A 24,105-nucleotide genomic window follows, 5' to 3' on the forward strand; every position below is an offset into this window, starting at 1 on the left:
ACCATTCTCTTGCACCTTCCGTGACCACATGAAATTCAAAAACCAAAAAGCCAAGTTTTACTTACGTGACCGCATACTGCGCAAATGAGAGATATTCCACTAGAACGTCAAGACCTCTGTTTTCTTCGTTCAGAAACTCTCTGACCCATCTGTTAAAAAATAAAAACAATTCTTACAGACGTTCATCACATGCTCTGCCATGAAAAAGCCCAGTGAACACAGTTCCTGTTCCACCAGAAACTTTCACTGCAAGGAAGTAACGAAGGAAGGCCTAGACTCCATCACACGAAGTAGGACCTTTTCAATATGGCAACCAAAAAAACCACAGCATTTCAACGTCCAAGAAAAGGGGGCAAAAGGCATACATGCGTTTTACTGCCTAGGAGACTTGAGGTGACCTGTAGGAAGTGTTCTAAAAAAGGAACTTGCTAAGTGTACTTTTTCCACCACAACTGACCCACAGCCTGCTTGTTAAAGGAGCCAAAACTGCACAGGGAATGCAGCAGGCTGGGAACGTGACGACATGAGCACTGAAATCCAGGCTGGATTCCAAATCCACAGTCAAGTCCTTCTTGGCACACTAAGCCATAGAAAACACTGAACTAGCCAATGAGAAACCAGCGTTTAGGGGCTTCTGGAAATTCAATAGGGTCAATGATTTGCTTAATTTTTTCCATGAATGTTAAAACCGCTTAAAAACTTGCAGGCGCTGCATACCATCATCAAAGCCAAGACAGGACACATCATAGGGTTTCTTACAATTCATTTTAAATACACCTTGCCTTTAAATGGTGGGTTTGAATGCAGTTCAGTGAGGATTTTTACTCATTTTTATTTGCACTTCACAGTAAGTCCTGGCGATGAAGTGGCGTGGTCACACAGAACCTTCAGGCCCTGAGGATCAACACTGGTTACCATGGATTTCCTGCACAGCATTCATCTTCAGAGAATGTGTGGTACCTGGTTAGTAAGCCTTCACTAGGTTTGAAACTGACAAGTAAGTAAAAAAGTCTGCTACTATCACAGAAATGGGACGTGAGGTACATCCGTCACATGCCTTCCAAAACCAGTTGCCTTCCTCCACAAGCACCAAGCAAAAATCAGGCCCACCAGCTCTGGACACGACTGCTACTCTGGAAGCCAACTGTGCAAGCTGTTAGAACAATAGTATGACAATCCTATGTGTATTAATGATGAGACATCCCTTAAAATCCTCATCTTAAGTGAAGAAAAGAAATTTGACGGACTCCCTAATGCCTGTTTTTAAATTTATTTGGGGCCTTTTTTTCCTTTATCCTCTAGCTCATTCTCTCTTGTATTCCTATCATCTCCATGATGTAAACTCAGGTCTGCAGACCAGGAGGCATCAAGGCAGAAAAAGCAGACAGCTTATCTCGTATTTTCTCCCAAGTGCCCCAGGCCAGCTATCACAGAAGGTACGCACCTAACACAGCCACATACAAGCAAATAATATTAAAAAGACACCTAGAGAGGCAAGTAAAAGAACACCACCCATTGGGCCCCTTAAGAGTTGACAAAAACTAAAAGAGCTCATCACCGGTCAGGCTGAAGCTTTTCTTCAAAACCAGCACATAAGAGCGTCTCCTGGCTTCTGCCTCTGGATACTTTCAGTTGATGTAATTATTCTCCTTTTACAGCTAGATCTCATGAGACATTGCAGATTTTTCAGAGGAAATAATTAGAAACCTAGAAATAGTCAATAAATTTTCTCTTTATAACTGGTAGGACACTAAAGAAAGGCAGGCACTCACTACGGAAATCCATTGACTACCTGACTCTAGAAACCCAAGCTCTTAGCTTCCCTGAGGCCTCTCCAGTGGCCTGGCCTGTGGGTTTTGGCTGGGTGACTGAAACTGGCCTTCAATGGCAGGCATGCAGCAGGAATCTCAGGGGCTAGGCATGGAGGTCTTCATTTTAGAATGAAGAGTCACCATACAGTGCACCTAGGTGGCTCAGTAGGTTGAGCATCCAACTTTGGCTCAGGTAATGATCTCATGGTTTCTGGGTTCGAGCCCCGCGTTGAGCTCTGTGCTGACAGCTCAGAGCCTGGAGCCTGCTTTGGATTCTGTGTGTGTGTCTCTCTCTCTGCCCCTTCCCTGTTTGTTCTCTCTCCCCATCCTTCTCTCTCTCTCTCTCTCTCAAAAATAAACAAACATTAAAGAAAAAAAAGAGTCACCATAAACTCCACATGTGTCAGAGCAATCTCAGTGGCTCATAAAAACACTCCAGTTAAAATTTTTTTTTTAATGTTTTATTTATTTCTAGGAGAGAGAGAGACAGCGTGAGCAGGGGAGGGTCAGAGAGAGAGGGAGTCACAGATTGAAACAGGCTCCAGGCTCTGAGCTGGCAGTCAGCACAGAGCCCAACGCAGGGCTCGAACCCACGAACCGCGAGATCATGACCTAAGCGAAAGTCGGACGCTTAACCGACTAAGCCACCCAGGCGCCCCAAAAACACTCCAGTTTAGAAGCTGAGAAGGACGACTACTGTAGTTCCTTCTGGTGGGTTTTCCAGACATAGCCTCTCAAGAGTAGACATGGTCCAGGACACCATGTGGACCTGTCACTGTGTTAACCACCAGCACTTCCAACTCAGGGAGTTTAGCCACAAACTAGATGGGAGGCAAATGACTCACAGATAAGAACATTTTAAAATAAAATAAAAATAAAGGGAGGGAGAGAAGGAAATAGCCAAGTACGACCAGAGCCACAATTCTCTTGACTGAAAGTTCTAATACGTACATATTTTGATGCAGGAATAAAGACTATTTAGCTAGCTTCTCTTTCTTTAATCCAGTGCTATTAGGGATTCCTCCAGCCCCAGTTGCTGACTTTGAGCGTAAGTGCCTTAAAAACCATTTTCAAAGTGAAAGGCAAGAACAAACTGCACAGTTCCTACGAAGTCGGCGAGAGTTTAACAATTCCTGCCTCTGAGAGGTTTAATTTCATAAGGTTAATCTCTTTTTCTAAGCCCTAAGATCTTCCCTGGGTCTTTGATCTGGCCCAGACACCCCTAGGTGATTTAGGAAAGAAGAAAAAAATCCACCACAGTGGGGGCGCATGGGAGTGCAGTAGACTCTTGATCTTGGCTCAGGTCGTGACCCCACAGTTCAGGAGTTGAGGCCCTGCATCAGGCTCTGCGCTGATGGTACGGAGTCTGCTTGGGATTCTGTCTCTCCTTCTCTCTGCCCCTTCCCTGTGTGTGCGCATGTGTTCATTCCCTCCCTCCTTCCCTCAAAATAAATAAATAAACCTAATTAAAAAAAATTTTAATCCACCATGATTGACCTCCTTATCCCCTTTGGCAAATGGTACCAAGTTAGCAAAGTCATTTCAGCAGAAAGTCTATGCATTTACAGGGGGAAAAACCAAATGGTCCTCACTTTTTCCCTTCTCTTATCAATTCCTGTCCCCTCCACACTTGGGATATTCCATGGAAGAGAGAACAGAGGTGAGAGTGAACTTTGGGGAGAGGAAACAATATAGATAAAGAAAATGGCTAAAGATGAAAAATGGGCAAATTTCAAAGCAGTATCTTTAACCTAAAGGCATAAAAAATGGAAGCCCCTTTCTGCAGATTCATGTACGTGATCCTGCAATGACATATCATAAATTTAGGTTCCTTCCATTTTTCACTTCTGTGCACATTATATAGTTGTTGTTGTTTTGGTTTTTTTTTACATATTGCCAATATGCACACCGTTTCCAATTGGATGATTATAGGTTCTGTAAACTAGAATTATTTCTGACTCCGACAGCATGCATCACTTACTGAGTACGCCATAGATTCAGTGTAATTACCATATGTTACAAATTTGAATTAGGCAAATTCCAAACCAGCTGCTTAGGAGCTGGAAGAGACCATGATAAGGAAAAATAGCTCTGAAAAAAAATCCTATTCAAGGAAGGAATCTCAGTGTGGACATCAACATTTACTGTTTTATCACAGACAGGTCAAAGCTCTGTTTCAGAGTTGCCGGTTTCTCTATGCCTCCACCCTCCTCACCCCATCACTCCACCCGCCTGGCTTTAGAAACTTATTGTTCTGATCCAGAAAATGAAATCTCAAGGGGCCTTTTTGGCTCCAAATTTCTTTCTTTTCTTTTTTTTTTTTTAACAAATGGTTTATTGTCAAGTTGGTTTCCATATAACACCCAGTGCTCATCCCCACAAGTGCCCTCCTCCGTGCCCATCACACACAACCCCCCACCCGCCCACACACCCATGAGTCCTCAGTTTGTTCTCAGCATTCAAGAGTCTCTCATGGTTTGCCTCTCTCCCTTTCCCCCACCATTTCTCCCCATCTTCTCCCCCATGGTCCTCCGTTAAGTTCCTCCCAATCCTCCTATACATGCAAACATAGATTTGTCCTTCTCTGCCTGACTTATTTCGCTAAGCAAAACACCCTCAAGGCCCATCCATGTTGCTACACATGGCCAGATGTCATTGTTTCTCATTGCCATGTAGTATTCCATCATATAGATAAACCACATCTTCTTGATCCATTTGTCCGTTGATGGACACTTAGACTCTTTCCATGTTTTGGCTATTGTTGAGAGTGCTGCTATGAACATTGGGGTGCATGTGACCTATGCATCAGCATTTCTGTATCCCTGGGGTAAATTCCTAGCAGTGCTATTGCTGGGTCATAGAGGAGTTCTATTGTTATTATCCTGAGGAACCTCCACACTGTTTTCCAGAGGGGCTGCACCAGTTTACATTCCCACCAACAGTGGAGGAGGGTGCCCGTTTCTCCACATCCTTGCCAGCATCTAGAGTTCTCTGTTTTGCTCATTTTAGCCACTCTGACTGGCGTGAGGTGGTATCTCAGTGTGGTTTTGATTTGTATTTCCCTGATGAGGAGGGATGCTGAGCATCGTTTCATGTGTCTGTTGGCCATCTGGATGTCCTCTTTGGAGAAGTGTCTGTTCATATCTTCTGCCCATTTCTTCACTGGGTTGTTTGTTTTTCGGGCGTGTAGTTTGGTGAGTTCCTTATAGATTCTGGATATTAACCCTTTATCTGATATGTCATTTGCAACTATCTTTTCCCATTCCGTTGGTTGCCTATTAATTTTCTGGGTTGTTTCCTTGGCTGTGCAGAAGCTTTTAATCTTGATGAGGTCCCAACAGTTTATTTTTGCTCTTGATTCCCTTGCTTTTGGGGATGTGTCAAGTAAGAAGTTGCTGCGGTGGAGGTCAAGGAGGTTGTTTCCTGCTTTCTCCTCTAGGGTGTTGATAGTTTCCTGTCTCACGTTCAGGTCCTTTATCCATTTTGAGTTGATTTTTGTGCATGGTGTGAGAAAATGATCTAGTTTCATTCTTCTGCATGTTGCTGTCCAGTTCTCCCAACACCATCTGTTAAAAAGGCTGTCTTTTTTCCATTGGATATTCTTTCCTGCTTTGTCAAAGATCAGTTGGCTGTATACTTTTGGGTCCACTTCTGAGTTCTCAATTCTGTTCCATTGGTCTATGTGTCTGTTTTTGTGCCAATACCATACTGTCTTGAGGATGACAGCTTTGTAGTAGAGGCTGAAGTCTGGGATGGTGATACCTCCCGTTTTGGTTTTATTTTTCAGTATTACTTTGGCTATTCGGGGTCTTTTGTGGTTCCATACAAATTTTTGGATAGTTTGTTCTAGTTTTGAGAAGTATGCTGGTGCAATTTTGATTGGAATTGCATTGAATGTGTAGAGTGCTTTAGGTAGTAATGACATCTTAACTATATTTATTCTTCCTATCCATGAGCATGGAATGTTTTTCCATTTCTTTGTGTCTTCTTCAATTTCCTTCATAAGTTTTCTATAGTTTTCATCATACAGATCTCTTGTATCCTTGGTTAGGTTTATTCCGAGGTATTTTATGGTTTTTTGTGCAATTGTGAATGGGATCAGTTTCTTGATTTCTCTTTCTGTTGCTTCATTATTGGTGTATAAAAATGCAACCGATTTCTGTACGTTGATTTTGTACCCTGCAACTTGGCTGAATTCTTGGATCAGTTCTAGTAGGCTTCTGGTGGAGTCTGTCGGGTTTTCTATGTAGAGTATCATGTCATCTGCGAAGAGTGAAAGTTTGACTTCCTCTTTGCCAATTCTGATGCCTTTGATTTCCTTTTGTTGTCTGATGGCTGATGCTAGGACTTCCAGCACTATGTTAAACAACAGTGGTGAGAGTGGACATCCCTGTCGTGTTCCTGATCTCAGGGGGAAAGCTCTCAGTTTTTCCCCGTTGAGGATGATGTTAGCTGAAGGCTTCTCATAGATGGCTTTGATGATGTTTAAGTAGGTTCCTTCTATCCCAACTTTCTCGAGAGTCTTTATTAAGAAGGGATGCTGTATTTTGTCAAATGCTTTTTCTGCATCTATTGACAGGATCATATGGTTTTTATCTTTTCTTTTATTGATATGATGGATCACATTGATTGATTTGCGAATGTTGAACCAGCCCTGTAACCCAGGAATGAATCCCACTTGATCTTGGTGGATGATTCTTTTGATATGCTGCTGGATTCGATTTGCAAGGATCTTGTTGAGAATTTTTGCATCCGTATTCATCAAGGATATTGGCCTATAGTTCTCTTTTTTTGTTGGATCTCTGTCTGGCTTGGGAATCAGAGTGATGCTGGCTTCATAAAATGAGTCCGGGAGTTTTCCTTCGACTTCTATTTTTTGGAATAGCTTGAGAAGAATTGGGATTAATTCTGTTTTAAATGTCTGGTAGAATTCCCCAGGGAAACCATCAGGTCCAGGGCTCTTATTTGTTGGGAGATTTTTGATCACTGATTCGATTTCTTCACTCGTTATGGGTCTGTTCAGGTTTTCTATTTCTTCCCGTGTGAATTTTGGTAGTGAGTGTGTGTTTAGGAATTTGTCCATTTCTTCTAAGTTGTCCAATTTGTTGGCATATAATTTTTCATAGTATTCCCTGATAATTGCTTGTATTTCTGAGGGGTTGGTTGTAATAAGTCCATTTTCATTCATAATTTTGTCTATTTGGGTGCTCTCTCTTTTCTTTTTGATAAGCCTGGCTAGAGGTTTGTCAATTTTGTTTACTTTTTCAAAAAACCAACTCTTGGTTTCATTGATCTGTTCAATTGTTTCTTTGGTCTCTATGTTGTTTATTTCTGCTCTAATTTTTACTATTTCTCTTCTTCTACTGGGTTTAGGGCGTTCTTGTTGCTCTGCCTCTAGCTCCTTTAGGTGAGCTGTTAGATTTTGGACTTGTGCTTTTTCTAATCTCTTGAAATAGGCCTGGAGAGCAATGTACTTTCCTCTTAGGACTGCCTTGGCCGCATCCCATAGATTTTGAATTGTTGTGTTTTCATTTTCATTTGTTTCCATATATTTTTTAATTTCCTCTCTAATTGCCTGATTGGCCCATTCATTCTTTAGAAGGGTGTTCTTTAACCTCCATGTTTTTGGCGGTTTTCCAGACTTCTTCCTGTAATTGATTTCAAGTTTCAAAGCATTGTGATCTGACAGTGTGCATGGTATGATCTCTATTCTTTTATATTTATTGAGGGCTGCTTTATGTCCCAGTATGTGATCTATCTTGGAGAATGTGCCATGCGCACTTGAGAAGAAAGTAAATTCCCTGGCCTCAGGATGTAAAGTTCTAAATATATCCGTCAGATCCATCTGGTCCAATGTGTCTTTCAAGTCCATTATTTCTTTAGTGATTTTCTGTCTGGTTGACCTATCCATTGCTGTAAGCGGAGTATTAAAGTCCCCTGCTATTAGCACATTCTTATCTATAAGCTTGTTTCTGTTTGTGATTAATTGTTTTAGATATTTAGGTGCTCCCATATTCGGTGCGTAGACATTTATGATTGTTAGTTCTTCCTGATGGATGGACCCTGTAATTATTATGTAGTGCCCTTCTTCATCTCTTGTGATTGTCTTTAATTTAAAGTCCAGTTTGTCTGATATAAGTATCGCTACTCCGGCTTTCTTTTGATTTCCTGTAGCATGATATATATTTCTCCATCCCCTTACTTTTAATCTGAAGGTATCTTCCCGTCTAAAATGAGTTTCTTGTAGACAGCATATTGATGGATTTTGTTTCTTAATCCATTCTGCTACCCTATGTCTTTTGATTGGAGCATTCAGCCCATTTACATTCAGTGTTATTATTGAAATATGTGGGTTTAGAGTCTTTGTATCTTTTGTAGGGTTCATGTTTGTGGTGGTGTCTCTGGTATCTTTGTTCCTTGCAACCTTTCCTTCAGAGCATCCCCCTCAGGATTTCTTGTAGGGCTGGCTTCGTGGTGACAAATTCTTTCAATTTCTGTTTATTTGGAAAGGTTTTTATCTCTCCTTCTATTTTGAATGACAGGCTTGCTGGATAGAGGATTCTTGGCTGCATATTTTTACTGTTCATCACATTGAAGATTTCCTGCCATTCCTTTCTAGCCTGCCAAGTTTCAGTAGATAGGTCTGTCACCACTCTGATAGGTTTCCCTTTGTATATTAGGGCCCTTTTCTCCCTAGCTGCTTTCAAAATTCTCTCTTTGTCCTTGTATTTTGCCATTTTTACTATAATACGCCGTGCCGAAGATCGATTCAAATTATGTCTGAGGGGGTCCTCTGATTGGCTCCAAATTTCTAATACCAAACAAATAAGACCCAAGATAAGGGACAGTGGTTTCCCTCTGCCCGCCTCCTTAGAGAGGTGCTCCTAATAAATGGCAGAAACCACAGGTGCTGAAAAATCATGGGAAACAATCACGAGCAGCAAGAAAAAGAAGGTAAGCATCACTCAGACTAACCATCAGCTACCAAATCTATTCTTCAAGACAGTGTCACAAACTGGTTCTTAGTGCAGCCCACACACTACTAGGGGTCCCTGAGACCCTCTGAGGGGTTTGGGAAGTTAAAGCTGTTTTCATAAAAATATTATGATAGTAGTTGCTTTCCTGCTTTCCACAGTGCTGACACCAGCACTGGGAGCATCAAAAAAAAAAAAAAAAAAAATAGTGGAGAAAATTTCTGCTGGCAGAAAATACATTTATTGTGTTCTTCACCCAGAGCACTTGGGAGAGGAAAAAAGTCAGCTTTACTTTACACTATCCTTAAGGAAGCAATAAAAAAAAAAAAATACTGATTTTATTAACGCTTATCCCTTGAGTTCATATCTTTTTCATTTTTTTGTAATTGTTTTTTCATGTTTATATTTGAGAGAGGGCCAGAGACAGAGTGCAAGCAGGGGAGGGACAGAGAGAGAGACAGACAGAATCTGAAGCAGGCTCCAGGCTCCAAACTGTAAGCACTTGTCTGATGTGGGGCTCAAACCCATGAACCATGAGATCATGCCCTGAGCCAAGGGCTTAACTGACTGAGCCACTCAGGTGCCCCATGTATCTTTTTAATTTTCTACCTATCAAAATGGAAAGCCCACATAAAGCTGTCTCTTCTACGGCCTCCCTAAGTACCACGGTTGTCTCCAGGGAAAGCACCTGTGTAGTTTTGTGAGTCACAACTAAACAAGTTGCTCGTTGTTTTTTGTTTTTTTCATGAAAAGTAAAGTGACTAACAAGTACAGTTATTCTGTCTTTGGTATTTGGCAGACTTTTCCTCAAAAGTGAATGAAATGAGCGTATCATTTCAAGGAAAACAACTGACAGTATTTGTTGTCCATCATAAAATTTCAGGATTCAAACAAAAAAAAAAAACAAATTTTGGAACATTTGTATTCCCCAGCATGAACTTGACAACGTCCCAATACTTCAAGTATATTCAGACAACACTGATAATTATTAATTCATGTGACTATTTTTGTACTGTAGAATAAAATGTCTCAATTTTTGAAATATCAGAATAACTCAGTGAAACCAGATTTTCCAAATAACCAATTCATGATGTTATCCAAATTACACCTGGGTAGAAAGACCCATTCAATAGTCAGTACAGCAGAGTGGGGTCACCTGGGTGGCTCAGTCAGTTGAGCATCTGAGTTCAGGTCAGGTCATGATCTCACAATTCCTGAGTGCAGGTTGCCCCAGATCAGTCTCACTGCTGTCTGTGGAAAGCCCACTTCGGATCCTTCTCCTTTTCTTTTCGCCCCTCCCCCACTCGTGCTATCTCTTTCAAAAATTAACATTAAGGGGGAAAAAAGCATAGTGAGTTTTAGTTTAACAAAGTACAAAAGCTCACTGATATGCTTTCAGATTCTACATTGCAAGTAACTAAGAAATTACCACTCCTTGGAGGATGGTGTACTATGAAAGAATGTCCAGAATTATCTGAAGGTTATTTACAAACTCCTTTTTTCAATTGCGTACATGTGCGTAAGGCTAGTTTTTTTTTTCACGTACATCTTCACATACTTATACAACAGATTACCACAAGTCACATGCAAAGTCGTCAGAATCCAGCTGCTTTCTATTAACCAGACATTAAAGAAATTTATAAAATGTAAATCAATGTCGTTCTTGTCACTGTTTTTTTTCCTTCTTGCTTTGGAAAATAGCTATTTTTCACAAAATACCTTATCTGTGTTATGTTTACTATTTTGTATTTACACGTTTATTAAAGATTTACTTTAAAATAAATGCTAAATTTTATTAATAAGCAAAGTGCAAATTTATCAGTTTAAATTTCCAATATGGTAAACATTGAGAGAAAACCCACATAAACAAAAGCTTATTAAGGTTCAAAATAATTTGAGAGTAAAGGAGCCCTGAAATCACAGAAGTTTAGGAACTGCTGGTTTAGATAATGGGCTTGGTATCCCGTTCCAATCTCAGTGCTTCTCAGTTGTGTGGACTGAAGCAAGATAATTAATAACTGGCTCTCCCTTTCATCATCTATAAACAGGGGCTCAGAGAGAGCAATATTAAAAAGATTTTTGTCAGAAATAAATAACACAATGAACATATTTAATAAGTGACAAGATCACAATCTTGAAGATTTCCAATCATCAACACCTAAGAATGAATTCATCCTAGGGTAGCTTGACATACACACACACCCCACATCAGCTGTACACCTGTTAAAACCAGACTTAGTTATTCTTCTCTTTTGGTTGGCCTGGCCCAGCCGGCCCTATTCACCAAGATGGTGGGAACTACAGGAGAAAACACCTTCGCCGAGCAGTTCCTGGGCCCCTTCCTCTTTCCATAAACCTTCTCCCTATGCCCATTCTCTCAGCTCCTATGTAATAAAGTGAATTGAGCGTCTTTCAGAACATCTATGTTCATGCACTCAGGATGAAAAGTCATTTTCTCTCATAATGGAGAATTTTGTTACAATAAAGTATCTGCAGAGAATGAACCTATACCTCAGTGCTAGCCCAAAAGCCTACCCAGCTCACCACCACCACCACCACTTGAATCTTATCACCCTGACATCCAAAATATCACAACAGATATCTGGCCTACTGACACTGCATAGCCAATGTGTCCTCACAGTACTTGGCTCCCTTCGAGGGTACTTTGAGTCATTTCAAGGGCTTGGATAAGGCATAATCCAATTCTTCTCTATTATTATGGTTCCTAAGAGTAAGTGAATGAGATTATTTCTAGTCCAATTCTTCCTTCAGTTTGGCTCAAAAAAAATTAATTTTCTTTCTCAGAAGACTGCTTCCATTTATAGTTTTAGGCTTATATCACGACTCAGAACAAACCCTCTGCTGGACAAAGCTGGACGTTAGAATGTTATCTCAGCAAAGTCCCAGACTTTAAGCTTAAAACACAAGCATGTGCCAGGAATAACCTTTACAAGACAAGTAGATTTCAAATAGAATTCTTTCTTTTAATTTCTGGGAATCACAATCTCCTAGGTGTCAGGGTCATTTTAGAAAGAGAAAGTAACAATCTCTGTATGGAATTCCTTAGAGACTATAATATTATTGAATTATTATTAAACATTATTTTAAATAAGCCCAATAATAATAGCTATCATATTTTGACTAATTATTATGTATTAGGCCCTATATTAGGTCTTTTATAAGTTATCTCGTTTAACCTTACAACATTCATACTGGTAAATGTTATTATCCTCATTTTATAGATAACAAGTTAACTTAAGGTCACAGAGTAAGGACAAAGAGCTTATGCAACTTATCTAAGTAACTTATTTAATAACTAATCAGGGCATGCCAAAAGTCTAAAGCAAGATTTCTCCTTCCCTAAGACAATAGACACCCAATTATCGTTCTATTATGGTACCTCAATAAAGTGCAATGAAATCTATGAATCCTTTATACAGCACGTTGCATTCCAAGAATTCCTTGCTGTAATAATTGGTGATTTTCACATTACTGAGTAATTCTCCAGAAGATTTCCCAGTCAAATGAGGTCAAGCCAGTTAAGTTTCCATAATGAAGAGTCCAGTTCAAGTTTGGGTTTTGAGGACAGTCAAGATAGCTCAAAGCCCTGGGGTGTGGCTTCATTCTACCTAAAGCGAGGCCAATAAGTGGTTGTGCACAACCAGACAATGTGCCCCCATGGATTTTTCTGATGCTAAAGCCAAAGCTTCCAGAAAGTCTCACACAATAGGTGGTAGACAAAGGGAAATTTCAGATGCTAAAGATGAAAGAAATCTAAGAATCTTTCCAACGTGCCTATAGTATCCCAAACAGCAAACTACTCAGATTGCTTGCAGATTTGCACTGGCTCCAGCCCAACCAGGGCTCTTCTATTCAGCCAGCTTTGTATCAGAAAGGATTGTCTTGCTTTGGTATTTGATGGTCAATTTCACATTATTTCAGCAATGCTTGAAAGAAACGCTCTTTGACCATTTGTAGAAACCCTGGCTGCAGTTCACTTTACCACTGTCAGTCAAGAAGAAGTGCCAACAGTACAGGGTCAGACCTTACCAAATGGAATCTGGTTCCTGATCCGCAAATACTGGCAAGTATCTGAATTTCCTAAGCTTGGATGCCCAACTGTATTAAATCACCACCACTTTCACCCCCAACAGACAAGCCTCACTGCTTTGATCCCAGGGCCCTGATTACCTTACCTCCTTTCAGGGAAAGAGCTGTCAGATTAGACTATATAAGAAAAAGAACACAGCATTTTGAACCACAGCACCTGGCTGTACAGCTATAGACTTTCTAGGAGTTACTCACCTTCTCAGGTCCTGAATGTTTTTCCATCTGTAAAATGAAGAACTAGGTAATCCTCAAGGTCTCTTCCAGTTCTAATAGCATGATTCTATGATCCACTGCCTGACAGCCCATTTTCCTGGACAAAGTGATTATCAGCTTGAGAAATCAGATCATTTTCTAAATACTTCATTCTCAAGGTGACAAATGTGCAGTTATCCTTTAGGAAATGAACATTCTCACCCACGCTCCATCACCTATAACTCAACCTCGCATATCTGCAATTTAAAAAAGCTTATTCTGAAGTAACTCTGGAGGGGCGCCCAGGTGGCTCAGTCAATTAAGCGTCTGACTTCGGCTCAGGTCATGATCTCACGGTTCGTGGGTTCAAGCCCCGTGTCGAGCTCTGTGCTGACAGCTAGCTCAGAGCCTGGAGCCTGCTTCAGATTCTGTGTCTCCCTCTCTCTCTGACCCTCACCCGCTCACACTGTCTCTCTCTCTCTCTCAGAAATAAAATATATATTTTTTTAAAAAGCAGTGAAGTAACTGTGGAAATGAACCACGTGAATGGCTTATACCAAGCACTGTCTGACGTAGAACTATTATTGCTGGAGTGTATTTATTTTATGTAATAACCTGCAAAACTATAATGTAACATACATGTGCAAAACTTCATTTCCAACAGACCCGCAAAGCAGGTCACAGGAAAAAGTTCTGAAAGATCTAAAGTCTACAGTCTTCTCACTGTAAAATTCAAAGAATCAAAACACAGAAGGGCTACATAATTTGCTGGATGTTCAACAGGTACATCAGGAAGATCTAAAGCTGTAAAATAGGATACCTGATATCATTCTGCCTTGGAGATGAACCATCTCATTCTAAGGTACTGTACAATTATGTCCTTCTAGGAGTAAGGGAGAATGTAATGGAGTTGTACTTCCTAGAAGCAAGTTGCATGCAAAACTCTCAGAAATGCTGAGCACTGAGATTTTCCCAACTTTATTTTCTGGAGTGGATTTACACTCTTGGTCCTGAAGTTTGGGGATGCAGGAAGAAGACACTCAGAACACCTAAGTGCAATGAGGGGTGTCAGATGCCATCATTCCAGCTTCTCGGCCCTTCTGGAGCTGAGGAAAGGACAATGAAGCGGCTTCAGCTAACCAGCTGCGAGACTTCCGGTGACCACGGAGAGATGCCCCAGTATCCCAGGATACATTACTTGCTCTGAGTTCCTGATTTGCCAGGAATTGTTACACACATGGGAGACCAAGCACTATCACTGCATCCAAGCAAAGCATTTTAGGATTGTTGTAAATATCCCAAATCAAAGACTGTCTGTCCTGCTTCTACTGATAGCAATTCAAGTACTAATAAACGTCCCACCCATCTAAACCTCAGTCTCTTATTTTGTAATGATTAGCAAAGAAGTTGAATTCTTTGGATAAGACTCAGCCATTTGGTGAAGCGTCCAAAAGCCTTAAAGGGAAAATGTTAAATGGGCTCACTTACCCAATATGGTTGGTTCTTAAAGAAATTTCCAGTTCTCTTAGCACTTGTGTGGATTCTTGAACACGCCGTCTGAATTTCTATAATTCAAGAACACATCATCTCACAAAACGGGTTTTATCACCTGCTATAACTGCCACTCATTTAACACAATATCAAAACACCTCTGCTTTCAAAGGGGGCTTCTATCACATTTCTTACTGCAAAGCACACAAATTGTTCTCATCATGAAAATTAGCTTTTGCACAAGAACTATAAAAACTTACTTCACATACAAGGTGTCTTTGAGTAGGTAGATTATTTTCCCTATACCCTACAATATTTATCAAAATACCTAAGTGGTGGGGATTCTTAAGCGCCCCTCCCCCAAATTTCAATCATTTGCTCAGACTCCCTTCGAAGACTCAGCATACAGTTGCCCTATGTCTAAGATTTACTACAGCATAAGGATACAAGGCCCACTAAGCAAAGGGAAAAGGGCACGGGGTGAAGTCCAGAAGAAAACAGATACAAGTTTCTAATAGTCTTCTCCCAAAGGAGTCACAAATGATAGTATTTGTGAAATGCTGTCCACCAGGAAAGCTCATTAGAGACTCAGTCCCCAGCATTTGTACTGGGGGCCAGTCACTTAGGCATTCTCTGCCTAGCACATACTAAAAGTTCAGACTCCCAGAAAGAGAAAAGAAGGCTTTCAGCATCAACCCTATTGTTAGCATGAACATCTTAGGGGCAGTGAATCGTTCTTATCAGGGAAAAGTTACGAACTCTCCTGAAATTCAAGTCCCCAGGTGTCAACCAAGAGCCACCCTTGCAAGGTGGTCTTTCTAAGGCAGCCATCTCAAGACTGCTATGTTTGTTATTTTCTGCAGGGCCTAACATTTCCCCAAAATCACCATTCAGAGATACCTCGACCCATAAGCCCCCATTTGTAAGATCCCTCCTACTTTTGGAAGGCCTTCCTTACCCCTTGGCCCAATCAAAATCCTACCAATTCTTCTAGAACCCCCTCACGTCTTTCTTTCTTCAGTGAACCACTCTCTGCTAGTGAATGTATGTTTCTTTATCCTCTTAGCTCTAAATAATCCCCATGTAGCACTGAGTTGCAATGCACATCCACCGTCAGGAACACAATTTCCTACAGAAACATTTATTTACAGTAACTGAAGTCATAGGCCACTCTGGAAGTATTTGATGTACCACGCCTTTTTAAGAAGAGTCTATGCTCTCTGTGCTGCAAACCCAAACCACCCGCATGTTACACTGTTTTCAAGAAAAGGCTGTGAAAATTCTAGCTCGGGATATTAGGGACCCTTCTCCTCTGGTGCCACAACTGTGGTGGAAATAAGCTCATCCAGCTCCACAGACAAAGGCATCCAAGGACAGGAAGGAAAGGAGGAAGGCTGGAAAGGGAGGATGTGCAGTGGGCAGACCCAGGCCCCGCCATGCCACAGGCAGGACCTGGTGTCCCAGTGAACACAGAGCCCTGCTCAGCGTGGGTGGACTCCTGTTACCTTCTTCTCCGCTCTGCCAACTGCTTCTCACCAGGGGCCCAAGGAAGTAAACAGTCTGACTGCTTTCCCCTGACTGTCATTCTTAAAGAACTCCAAAGACCTTCTTGGTGTTTAGAATCCGGGTATAGTAAGACAGATGAAATTAAAGCATCCCCAAAGCAATGAAAAAAGAGCCACTCCCCCCATTTGTCAAGAAAGGCCTAAGAAATGACAGAAGACTCATGTATCATTTGGAGGGACATCCAAACCCGGTGTCTCCTGGAAAGCTTTCCAGCAACGAGGACCACTGATGAGGCAGAGCCTCCGGCCACACAGCAAGGGATCCCATTCCCAGCCACACTGGCTGCTCCGGAGAGCAGTTCCCATGTCAGAGTGTCAGAGTCACAGGTCTTGGACTACCTGCATATGTGGCATTTAGAAAGCAACTCAGCGTTCCCAACTATGTTTTATGCACAGTTCTGACTCATTCCCTGTGGCCTTCGCTGGCCCTCAACGAAACCTCATCATCAGCCACAAGGGCACCTAGTGTAGCAGTGAGGACACAATAGAGTATAAAAGAGGATCTGCTGAAGGACTAAGAGGCATATATCGAAATAGAGAAACTCAATCAAAACACTATGAGACACCAGGAATGACCACAGTAGCAGATAATATGTCTCAGGCATGTACTATGGTAGGCACTACACTTCTGCAACTACATGAGAACAGAGAAACCAAACCGACTTTGTCCCTATATTATGTTCTCTCGAGAAGTGTTTAACTGTCAGTGGGACTTGGGACCACGGCCAAGTCTCGCCACCCACCTGTCTAACACACACACAATGATTGCTAGCGCTCTGTACTGCGACAATGTATTTTGAATGCTTCAAAACACTGCAAAGGAAAACCACACGCTGTGGAGAGGCGCAACAAGGAGCCAGGTGCCATCAGTGAGCAGTGGGAAACATTCCCCTGGCCCTCTCCACTATGGGCAGGCCCCAGGATGAGAGCCCAGGGGAGCCCTGGAAATCTATGCAATAGGTCTCATTTCACAACCGCACAGCCTGCAGAGAACCACGCTCCTTTCTTCATGGTGGGTAGTCTTTTTCCACACGAGGTATGAGCACACCTCCCCAAATCACACACCAGCACTGCCTGGTACTCCATGAGGAGGCTGGTTTGGAAAGTCCTGGTCACAGAGATATAGAATTAGGTCCTTTTGTTCAGTGTGAACGAAAGATAAAAATGAATTAAAGTGCGTAAGACCTCCAGACACAGGTTAGAGAAGATGACTCAGACTAGACTGTTTGGCTAACATAAAATTGAAAGTCCTGCTTTGAAACCTTCCCTTTTCCTCACTGCAGCACAGCTAAGAATCTTATACCTGTTCTAACTACAAGCCATGCCTTATTCCAAGCAAAATTTCCTTTCTAGGCTCTAAGCATGACAGTTATACTGAGTGGAAAAGATCATTTCCTACTGCCCGCTCCTGACAGAAATCTTACTAAAGCCGGGGTGGTTGATCCAACATCCATTTTATCTTTTTCTCAGCAGAATGACTGATCTTGAAAGGCAAGGCACAAACTGAAGCAGGCCACTTGGGCGAACACACACGGTCTGGGGCCGGGATTTGAGGAGTGAAGGTCAGCCCACACAGATATCATATCATCGACTTTGTCCTTTATGAAGTTATTTGCCATGGAGGCAAAACACTTTCTAAGCAGCTTATTTGTGTTACAATCGTTGCTTAACTCAGGAATAAAGATTCCAGAAGAAAGCCACCCCTTCTCTCCAAGCATCTCTTCCTTACAGAACTTGCCGATGGACTCAGAGAAGTGTTCTCAAGGAGTTTTCTTATTCTCTGCTTTTTCCTAAGAATCTGAGAAATGTTGAGGTAACTGGGGATGGAATTTGCTGTGTGTGAGAGGAGCATTCACTCTATGCACAAACACCCACGTTTCTGCCTCACTCAGCAACATAGGAGTGTTCCTAATGCTGGGGTTGGAGCCACCCCGCCTGAGGGTTTACACGTTGGGGAATTTCTGAAAATATTTCTAACACAGAATCTTGTTGGGGTGCCTCAGTGGCTCAGTCAGTTGAGCGTCTGACTCCTGATTTCGACTCAAGTCATGATTCGATCTCAGGTTGGGAGATCGAGCCCTGCATTGGGCTCTGCCTGAGGTGTGGAGCCTGCTTGAGACTCTCTCCCTTCCCTCTCTCTCTGCCCCTCCACCACCAGCATGCACACACACGCTCCCTCTCTAAAAATTAAAGAAATTAAAAAATTTTTTAATAATAATGAAATACAATCTTGCCGTCCTTATAAAAAGAAACAGCCAAAAAAACTCCTGGGTTTTTTTTGGGGGTTGTGTTGGGGGAGAAGGGCACTGCCTTCACATAACTCTATCATCTGATGAAGGCTGCTATATCCTTGGGGAAGGAGACAAGAAAGAGGGGACAGACTCATTGAGGGGGCCTGACAGAGGCTCTTTAAAGAAAAGAACCATGTGTGAGCCCTATTTGCAAGGGGGGGATATTATGATAGTTTGACAAGTACATTGTCAGGAGTCTGCAGCACAGTCAAGTCACATACGGCGTCTACCTGACAGCACAGGTCTATAGTCCATGGTCATCATCACCCCTAGATTGTATTTCTTCGGCTTGTCTCATGTTAGCCACAGGATAAAAGGTCAGGAAACTTCCAAAAGGAAGTAAAAGCTGTTCTCATTTGCTTGATTTCTTTGGATGGGGGGCAGTGGAGATGTTGAGAGTAGAAGAAGATAAAAAGATTTGAGAAGAATTCTAAGAGCCCTAGAAATAGCAGGCAGCTAGGAAAAGTGTGCCTTTCTTCTTTCACGAGTCACACACTAAAATAACAGAAGGAATTCAGCTCAAGTTATTTTTGCTGCAGCCTTGAAAGCAGGAGTTGTGGAAGATCAACCAAAAAACCAGTGCTATCGGGTGAAGAGTACCTGTACCCATCTTGAGCGAGGACAGTTCTACCCCGAGACACCCCAGGGCCAATCCAAGCCCGCGGGGCCGTGCCAGGCTACAGGCTTTACCACAAGGCATCGGTTTAAACCAATTGTGTGGCTACACAAAGCACAGCTTGTCTGTAAAAGGAGGGAGTCAGCTGAGAATGGAATCAGCTATTCTCTCCTTACCTTCTTGGGGCCGGGGGCAGGGTTAGGCCCGGAAGCTGCTAATAGCATCAACAGGATGTGAGTGCACAGCTGGGATGACAAAGCCACAGTGAGTTTTCAAGGCCTCTGGAAATGCACCAAAGCATGAAAGACAAGTATTCCCTTTGCTAAGCCTGCTTTCATGGGGGCCTGAGCACCTCTGGACTGGACTCACTGCCTTGGGTAATTTGAAATGGCAGTGGCTCAATAACCATCCAAGGTACGTGATTCCCACCTCAGGAAAACACTTTTTAACACATGCTTACATGAGAAGGATGGCTTTCTTCTTTGAGTCCTCATGGTGCCTGTCTCCCAACGCTGCCTTGCTGGAGGCTCGAGCAGAGGCGATAATGCAGAGGAAGGAGAGTCCCCTCCAGTGTAGGAGATGCCCACTCACCAATGTGGAAGGTACCATGAAAAGTGCAAAGAAATCCGTCTTACCTTCCTGGTTACAGCTGGATCCAGGTAGCCTTTGAGCTTTTGAATGTACGTATGGGGAGGATTCTTCACCTGGAATCGTTCCTGCAGGAAGCACAAAAGTAAAAAGCATGAGAGCTACGAAGGCATGACCACCCTCCACACTCAGATTAATACCGCTGATCCACAGCTGACATGCGTCCACGGTTAAGAGTGTGACCCTGCAGATCATCTTTACATATTGATGGTTTTGAATCTTTAGAGTAAATATTATCTTCCCTTTGCAAAGAAGAAAAATGTAGCATAGAGAAATTCAGTCAACACAGCTAGTCAGTTGTTAGCAGTGGATTTGAGCCCATGTCCGCCCTACTATGGAGTCTGTACCACTATGTCTGTAGGGCTCCACTGCTCTCATTCTAGAATGATGCTCCACGCAATGTGTATTCACGTCCACTTTGGGAAGGTCTTCTGTCTACAGCATATTCTTTGGACTATCTTCAATGTTGGCAAATAACTTCTTTTGAACATTATTTTTCAAAAATACCAAAACCTTGACTCAAACTGGGTCTAACTTGTGTCAAAAATGAGTAATGGGTAAACAGCTAAGAGGCTTGAGTCAGTGTTATCTTTGCAGGAGTACATATGCACAGATGTGATCATTAATGGGTTCCTGAGGCAGTTCCAAATGAGAAGACCTGGAAATATTTGTAGCAAAAGCACAGTCACTAAAATAAGCATATAATATATATTCCAAGGTGGTATTTGCATGTAGATCTGGGATGGGGCCTGAGAATCTGCATTACTAACAAATTTTATACTCATGCTATCGATGAAAGCACCACACTTCGAGAAACTCATGCCAATGTGTATCAGGTATTACCGACCATAAGAATAAGCAGCAGTTAAAAAAAAAAAAAAACTGGGTAAAACCCAAATGCCCACAAACTAGAAAATGGATAAATGCATGTATCATGCTCATATAACGGTTACTATATTCCAATGAGAATGAACTGTACCATATGCTCCTATATGGATGGATCTTATAAACCTCAGGTTAAGACCAAAAGAATGTGACTTCATTTCCATGCATTTACAAAACAGGCAAAATTAAACTTTAATAGAGACATATACATAGGTGATTTTACTTACTGATACATACCTATATATCTAGGGGGTAGGGAAGAGACGATTGGAATAAAAATGACATAGGACCCAAGTGGGGGAAGGGAAATTCCAAGTAACCTGAAGAGGCCACAAGGTTCTAGCTCTTGACCCAAGTAGTAGTTATACAGGTGCTGACTTTATCCTACTTATTATGTTGTTCCTCAGTTTCACCACTTTTTCCAGACCTACAAGACCATACACACACACACACACACACACGTTTAAATGAATCAGCAGTAAAAGAAAAACTAACAGTCATCATGAAATCAAAACAATTCTTATCAGGGTCTCTTCTACCTACAACCTGAAAAGATGCTCTTCTAGTAATTCCTTTTAGCCTGATTATTGGTTATGTCACAATGGAGTTTTTTATTTTAGTATTTCACAACACTGACAAGTGGCCAGCATGTTCAAGCATTGTATTTCCAGCACAGGGAACTATAGCATCCTTCCTGGTCTACTCAAGTCTTCTTGCTTACAGATATAGAAAAGCCTTTCTAAAGATCATCTCATTATTATCCAAAAGATCTCATTAGTGAAAATATATACTTTATTGTTGTTTAAAATGCTTCAAAATAAAGGGAAGAAACTTATAGTGAGACATCTGTATATATTTCCCCTTTATTTAAAAATGATCGGGGGCACAATGATGGCTCAGTCAGTTAAGTGTCCGACTTGATTTTGGCTCGGGTCATCATCTCATGGTTCATGAGATCGAGCCCCACATCAGGCTCCATGGTGACAGAACAGAGACCACTTGGGATTCATTCATATTCATTCATTCTCTCTCTCTCTCTCTCTCTCTCTCTCTCTCTCTCTCTCAATAAACATTTTTTTAAAAAGTTATCAGGAGAAACTTTACGGTAGATAAACTGAATCTCAACAAATCTGTTAATAAAAGAGATCAACACAAGGTTTCTAATTATTCCCCCAAATTTTCTAATCTGCAAGCAACTTCTAAGTGACAATTCACAAGGATTTTACATCTCTAGTGCCATCAAATGGTTTATGTATAGTTCTTTTCTTTCTTTTTTCTTTTTTTTAATTACCATCACTTCACTAGGGATCAGATGTGCCAACTGCCACAGGGCTTTAGCAACAACCCAGCTGAAGACTAAAATAGTCACAAAATACTCCAAAAAATAAACTGATAAGCCATCGAGAAACCAGTTATTATATCCAACCTTATGCATGACAATAGGTAATGCCGGAGATACATCAGGCTATCAAGAAAACTTACTTTTTAATAATACAACCCAATTATCTAAATTTAAAATGCCTATGGTCATTAACAACTCCAACCATGCTCGGTTCTGCTTATAGCAAATACTTAGTACCTCTAAATATAAGGTCGCTAACATGTGAAACTCAATGAATTTCATTCCTGCTCATTTAGTATTTACTTGAGAACCTACATTCGAATCTATGGACAGTTGCTGAGAGTTATCTAATGAGTGTTCTTTAACACATCTTCACAACTGAAGAGCTGTATTTATTCCCTTACAATAACAAAATCTGGTTGACTAGCACATATACCGTCATCCACCCAATAAGGGAATCCCATTTTTGACAGTCAATAAATGCACCTTTCTCCATTTTCTGCTCAAGATTGTCATGATCCAGAGCAGCTTTTGGATATACACTTATCGGTCCTATAGTTTCCTTTTAATTATTCCCCTGAAATTACAGACGAAGTCTGTAATTAATATGTACTTTTTCCAACGTGCTTACAAAAATTTAGTGTTGTTACACAGTTTTCATTTGTTTGAATAAGTTACTAATATATTTCCAAAAACAAAACAAAGAAATAAAAATAACACAAGAGAACATAAAGAAGCCCGGTGCTTCACATCACAGTAGGCCTACATTACATCAACTACTCAGAAAACTCACCCTACATCCAGAGATGTAAATAAAACTGGTATGGAGAAAGAATATAAAGCCCCAGTCATTTCCCTAAAACCTGGGGTTAGCCTAATCTCAAAAGGAGCTACTATTTGGCTTATAAATCCAGCATCCAGCTCACCAAACCTTTTTTTTTTTTTTTCCTGTGCCTTCAATATGGCCATTTGTACAAAAAACATTTGGGAAAACACACTGAAGGATGTCAGCACCTTGCCAAAACACATTTACTCTCAAGGACATTGGAAGAACTGCTGGCACTGTATTTATTTAAATTAATAGTTTTTTCCTCTAAATATTAGAATTTTGGATTTTGTACTGAAACCCAAAAATGCCTTGACTGGCAATCTTCCATTATCCTCCCCTCCAGGTCTGCTGTATCCCATGAGCTATTTTGCCTAACTAGTTACGTGCTTGCCCAACATCACTGACATGAGTAGCTTAATGATTTGAGTCCCATTATACAGAAGTAGTTTTCATGGGGATAAAAAGTATTCTTGAACCATGGTGATTTGTCAATATGAACTGATGTCATTTGGAAGAGCTTTTAAAATACAAATTTCAGAGGTGCCTGGGTGGCTCAGTCAGTTGAGCATCTCACTCTTGACTTTGGCTCAGGTCATGATCCCAGGGTCATGGGACTGAGCCCTGCATTGGGCTCTGCACTGAGCACGGAGTCTGCTTAAGAGTCTCTTTCTCCCACTGGGGTGCCTGGGTGGCTCAGTGGGCTAAGCGTCTGACTTCGGCTCAGTCATGATCTCACGGTCCGTGGGTTCGAGCCCCACGTCGGGCTCTGTGCTGACAGCCAGCTCAGAGCCTGGAGCCTGTTTCAGATTCTGTGTCTCCCTCTCTCTCTGACCCTCCCCTGCTCACGCTGTCTTTCTCTCTCTCTCAGAAATAAATAAAACATTAAAAAAAAAAATTGGGGGCGCCTGGGTGGCTTAGTCGGTTAAGCGTCCGACTTTCGCTTAGGTCATGATCTCGCGGTTCGTGGGTTCGAGCCCCGCATCGGGCTCTGTGCTGACTGCCAGCTCAGAGCCTGGAGCCTCTTTCGGTCTGTGACTCCCTCTCTCTCTGACCCTCCCCTGCTCACGCTGTCTCTCTCTCCTAGAAGTAAATAAAACATAAAAAAAAAATTTAAAAAAAAAAGTCTCTTTCTCCCACTGCCCGTCTCCCTGGCTCACACTCTTTAAAATAAAAAAATTTGATTAAAAAATACAAATTTCCTTCAAAATATGGCATCCCCACCACCCTGACCTCCTGCCATTTATCTCTTTGTGTGATCAACCTTTCTTTATGAAATGTTTCTGGATGGGAAATAACAATTGCTTTGGGGTTTTTAATCATTCCCTAGAAGCAAAGAGTGCACGGTTCCCTC

The 24,105-nt window shown here is 41.6% G+C and overlaps 1 protein-coding gene across 4 annotated transcripts in view; it reads right to left on the reverse strand.

Annotated features, from left to right (window-relative positions):
- FMNL2 (formin like 2) overlaps positions 1-24,105 on the reverse strand; it is a 319,145-nt gene that overhangs the window by 90,148 nt on the left and 204,892 nt on the right. For all 4 annotated transcript variants that reach the window (XM_039219406.1, XM_039219404.1, XM_039219407.1 and 1 more), the window contains exons 3-5: positions 19,686-19,766; positions 14,576-14,652; positions 66-149 (exon numbers count right to left, since the gene is read on the reverse strand). In XM_039219406.1, coding sequence (XP_039075337.1) covers positions 66-149; positions 14,576-14,652; positions 19,686-19,766 — 242 coding nt within the window. The remainder of the gene's footprint in view (positions 1-65; positions 150-14,575; positions 14,653-19,685; positions 19,767-24,105) is intronic.

Source organism: Hyaena hyaena, unplaced genomic scaffold (assembly GCF_003009895.1).
Source record: "Hyaena hyaena isolate Hyena2069 unplaced genomic scaffold, ASM300989v1 scaffold_817, whole genome shotgun sequence".
NCBI classification, from domain to species: domain Eukaryota; kingdom Metazoa; phylum Chordata; class Mammalia; order Carnivora; family Hyaenidae; genus Hyaena; species Hyaena hyaena.